The sequence below is a fragment of the Neophocaena asiaeorientalis genome, unplaced genomic scaffold (genome assembly GCF_003031525.2).
Source record: "Neophocaena asiaeorientalis asiaeorientalis breed wild unplaced genomic scaffold, Neophocaena_asiaeorientalis_V1.1 scaffold142, whole genome shotgun sequence".
Taxonomy (NCBI): domain Eukaryota; kingdom Metazoa; phylum Chordata; class Mammalia; order Artiodactyla; family Phocoenidae; genus Neophocaena; species Neophocaena asiaeorientalis.
Window position 1 is genome coordinate 3783969 of NW_020174563.1, and position 5236 is coordinate 3789204.

At 38.3% G+C, this 5236-nt stretch overlaps 1 protein-coding gene across 1 annotated transcript in view; it reads right to left on the bottom strand.

Moving 5' to 3' along the window:
• Positions 1–5236, bottom strand: part of MIB1 (MIB E3 ubiquitin protein ligase 1) — a 117930-nt gene that overhangs the window by 21048 nt on the left and 91646 nt on the right. The window contains exons 15-16 of the mRNA XM_024757922.1: positions 4028–4114; positions 2108–2269 (exon numbers count right to left, since the gene is read on the bottom strand). Of these exons, the coding sequence (XP_024613690.1) occupies positions 2108–2269; positions 4028–4114 (249 nt within the window). The remainder of the gene's footprint in view (positions 1–2107; positions 2270–4027; positions 4115–5236) is intronic.

Consider the following 5236-nt stretch of genomic DNA (forward strand, 5'->3'; position numbering starts at 1 on the left):
TATATATATATATATGTATACACACACACACACACACACACACACACGCAAGAATGTGTGTGTATGTGGTATGCATGTGCTTGCGTATATATGTATGTATATATGAATATGTATGTGTGGTAAAAAACATGTCTGGCAAGACTATATAGATGTGGTGGACACTTATGAGTTGCAGTCCTAGCATCTAGCATCCTTCCTCCATGACACCTACCCCCCAATTTCCTCAGGTGTATCGTATGAGGACTGACCCATCTCCAGTTTTAGAGATGAACCAAAGATGGCTCAAACCACTCAGAGACCCACCTCATCTATGTGATTAGTTCAGGGGTGACACATAACCTAAATCAGGTCAATTAAGGCCAATAAAACTCAAGAACAAGACTTCTGATTGAGATATTGAGGAGACAGTCTCCCTTTTCTACTCAATTTGTCTCTGGAACTGCTAGCAACCAACGTGAAACAAAAAGGGGAGAGACAACTGAGAAGTGAACCAAGAACCAGGAATTAAGCCACGAAGTGGAGAATGAGACAGATCAGGTCCTACTGTCATCTGAGCTTCTGACTCACACATCTTGTCTGATAATAGTCATAATAATTGTTAATATTTATGGAGCATCTACAATGGACTAAGAACTATTTTAAGCAGTTTCCATGAATTAACTCATTTAATCTTTACAACCTTATGGAGGTAGTTTACTCACTTCCCCTCGTTTCAAAATGAGAAAAATGAGGCACATAGGAGTTAGAGTATTTACCAATGGTCATATAGAAAGGCAGCAATTCTCAAACACTTTGGTCTCAGAACCCTTTACATTCTTAAAAATGAATCTAAAATTCATATGGAAACATGAAGGACTCGGAATAGTCCAACAACTTTGACAAAGAAGAAGAGACTTATACCACTGACTTCAATATTTATTACAAAGCTACTGTAATCAAGACAGTGGGTTGACATCACATAGAGATAAAGACACAGATCAATAGAAGAGAACTGATTTTAGATAAAGGCACAACAGGCAATTCAGTAGAAAAACAGAGTCTTTTCAAACAAATGGGGCTGGAATGACTGTATATCCACAAACGAACAAAAAACAAAAAAGAACTTTGACGCATACCTCATATTATGCATATAAAAATTAACTCAAAATGAATCACAGACCTAAATGTTAACAGCTAAAACTTTATAAACTTCTAGTACAAAATAGGAGAAAACCTTAGTGACCTTGGATTTAGCAAAGATTTCTCAGGACACAAACAATAAAAGAAAAATTGGTCAATCAGACTTCATTAAAATTAAGAACCTCTGCTCTTTGAAAAATACTGTTAAAAGAATGAAAAGAGGGCTTCCCTACTGGCGCAGTGATTAAGAATCCACCTGCCAGGCTTCCCTGGTGGCGCCGTGGTTGAGGGTCCACCTGCCGATGCAGGGGACACGGGTTCGTGCCCCAGTCCGGGAAGATCCCACATGCCGCGAACTCATGCTCCGCAACACGAGAAGCCACCACAACAAGAAGCTCACACACCACCATGAAGAGCAGCCCCCGTTCGCTGCAACTAGTGAAAGCCCGTGTGCAGCAATGAAGACCCAACACAGTCAAAAATAAATAAATAAATAAATAAAATTTTTAGAAAGAATGAAAAGACAAGTTACAGACTGGGAGAAAGTATGTGCATACCACATATCTGATAAAGAACTTGTATTCAGTTTATAAAAAGAACCCTCAAAACTTAGTAGTAAGAAAACAGCTCAACAAAATAATGAAGAAGGTCTGAAGAGACACTTCATCAAATATACATGAGTGGTGAACAAGCAAATGAAAAGATGTTCAATACCAGCAGTCATAAGGAAATGCAAATTCAAACCACAAAAGGATACAATACTCCTGTTTGAATGGCTAAACTTATAAAAGGAGAACCAAACAACTTTTAGTAAGAATGCAAAACAATACAGTTAGCATTGACTAGTATTTAGCTCATAAACTAAATTTGTACATTTGTAGCTCTGATGAAATATCTTATCAGGTGCAAGTTAAATTAGCCATAAATATAAGCCTCTGCATTAAAAGATGCTCCCACTGGCACTGAATTAAAGATTATCTTTACTCACGGTGTTTTTGGATGGCTCCCAGGCAGCATCGACCTTCCCCACATCTTGCATATCTTGAAGCTGACGTAGCTGAGACAAAGTGTGATGCCTCAGAGCTTCATGCAAAGGAGTATCCCCATCCTTATCCTGAATATCTAATTTGGCACCTGCACGGACCAAAAGCTAGAAGAGAAAAACATCTTATTTTGGTAAAGTATTCCACCCACAAGAAGTTACAACATCTCTAAAGTAACAGTGTTGAGAGCCCTGGACCTATCTGACGGGGTTGCCATGAAAGTTAATTATTCTTATGTATTTGCTTGCTAAATTACTCTATACCCAACCCTGTGACTCCTTACAAATAATGATGAACCTGGTTACTCAAATATATTGAATTAGAGAAAGCAGAAAGAAATAAGAACCAAAATGTTGCTCAATTAATCTACTCTAAGATCAAGATAACTGGGGGAAATTTAGGACATTTTTTTTCTCATTTTAATTTCAGATATGTGAGTTGCGATATTTTAAGTATTTCCAATAGGACCAAATCATAATGTTCAAAATTCTTCTATTATTTAAATAAGCAAGTTATTTATTTCCATTCTCTTTGGTTAATTTTCTCCAAATGTATGGTTATAAGGGTTATAAGTCCAAATATCAGAGAAATGAAGAATTTTTGGCAAGGGGAATTTTAAATAATAATAAACGTGAAGTGTTTGCTAAACTGCAATCTCTTACATATAACACATAATTGATATATCTCAATCAATTTTTTAAAATATATTTATTTATTTTTGGCTGTGTTGGGTCTTCATTGCTGCACGCGGGCTTTCTCTAGTTTCAGCGAGTGCAGGTTACTCTTGGTTGTGGTGCACTGGCTTCTCATTGCAGTGGCTTCTCTTGTTGCGGAGCACAGGCTCTAGGCACGTGGGCTTCAGTAGTTGTGGTACATGGGCTCAGCAGTTGTGGCTCGCGGGCTCTAGAGCGCAGGCTCAGTAGTTGTGGCGCACGGGCTTAGTTGCTCCGCGGCATGTGGGATCTTCCCGGAACAGGGCTCGAACCCGTGTCCCCTGCATTGGCAGGCGGATTCTTAACCACTGAGCCACCACGGAAGCCCTCAATCGATATTTTAAGTGGTAAACATAAAACCTTGCTTACAGTGCTTTAACAAGTTCCCTAATCATTTCTGTAAATGCTATCAGAGTTTTAGAAAAATACCATACAAAGAAACCAATCTCAAGCACATGGTCCTACCTGTCTTGGCTAATTACTGTTTTCTTTTGTTTTGCTTGCTTTGTTTCAAAAAGATTATATAATGTCTCTGCAGGACAGTTTCTCAAATTTGAACATGCATCACAATTACCTGGGGACCTGTTAAACCACAGATTGCTAGTTCCCACCCTTGGAGGTTCTGATTTGGTTGGTCTGAGGTGGGGCCCAGGAATTGACTTTTCTACCAAAGTCTCAGGTGATGCTGATGCTGCTGCTTCAGCCTCCAAACTTTAAGAATCACTGCTCTACAAAAAAGTTGTAAACAGATAATCTTTCAAGTATTTTGACTGGAATCACCAGATTAGTAAAATAAAAATATACATGTCAGCTTTTTTGGAACCTGTTCAGCAAATGTCTAGCCGAAGCCTTTAATTACAGTTCACTCTCAATTATAATTAAAAGGGAGTATACTTTTTAAAAAAACAAATTTGTAAGTTACTCTGAAATCCTCTGATTTAATATTCTGGCAATTTACAAATCTGGCAACAAAATTATAAAGACTTTGAATATCAGAATCTTAAGATTTTCCTTATTACAAATTAAAACTCTTTACTCAACTGATGTAAAATATTAGCCTAAAATTGTAATTTTTACCTCCAGCTATGCTTTTTGAGAAATCTAACAAAGTATGATTTAATAAGCAAAGATTCACTTTAGTAGACACGTTACCCTCACAATCTGGGTGTGCTGCCGCTCAACAGCAAGGTGTAGGGCAGTCTGCTGGTTCACATTCTGGATATCCAGGTTTGCGTTACCCTGAAGAAGAACAAGGCATACACAGTTGAATGTGACAAGAGGGAAGCATACTAAACTAACTCTTGGCAAAGAATCAGTACACTGGACACTACTGACCACACCCCCTTCCTAGGGGCTGGGACCTTGTTCTCATATGGTAACATAGGAAGAAGTGGATAGGGCAGCAAACTTTCTGAAGTATAACAGCAAGTTTAAAATAATTATTTTTATTATGGTGATTCCATCTAAGAACAGTTAAAGGACAAAGTACAATACAAACACAGCTCCCTTTTAATCTCCATTATAGAGCAATGGACATAATCAGCTCATTTTAACTGTAAATATTTCCTGAAAATATATTAATGAGTCTTCACATTGGATCTAGATTTCTTTTAATGACCTAATAAGGTCAGTTCCTCTTGCTGCATAATTGAGCTCTTCCTCATTCAGTGAAAAGGAACTCTGCTGGAGGGTGAGAAGAAGATAATGCTTAATTAGTACATACAAACACTTATTGAAGGAAGAGCAGAAAGTCCCACCAGGGCCCTGAGATAGACAAAGGACCATGAGAACAGCTGATGCCAAGCACAGAGGAAAGGGACGGAGAAGCAAAAGCAATGAACACAGTGTCAGTGGACCTGGGTTCAAGTGTTGTCAGCTATGCACTTTGTGAGTTTAAGCAAGCACTGTATCATTTCATGCCTATTTCCTCAGCTCCAAAATGGTAAGGGCACAACCTATTCCAGGGGTCAATGTGAGGATTAAGAAAAATAACATGTCAAAATGCCTAGCACCATGTCTGGCATGATAAAAAATAATAATGAATTTTTAAAAAATACTAAAATTAAGTAGAGGGCTACAGAGTCAAAAAGTAAACTGTATCATTCCATTTGTGTCTTAGAACCATTCATGCCCTATGATCACAACTCTGACACCCCTACCTGTGCACCTGCTTGGTGCATCAGGTAGAGCTGAAACTCCCTTACGGGACTTTGGTTGGTCTGAACATGCTATGACATGTTCGGGAAGGTGGGAGTTTCTGGATTGTTTTTACTATTTATGTTTCTTTGAGTGCAATCATTAGGCTCCTGATCTCATCTTGTTTTCCTTTTTTTTTTTTTTTTTTGCCCTGGGCTGGGGTTT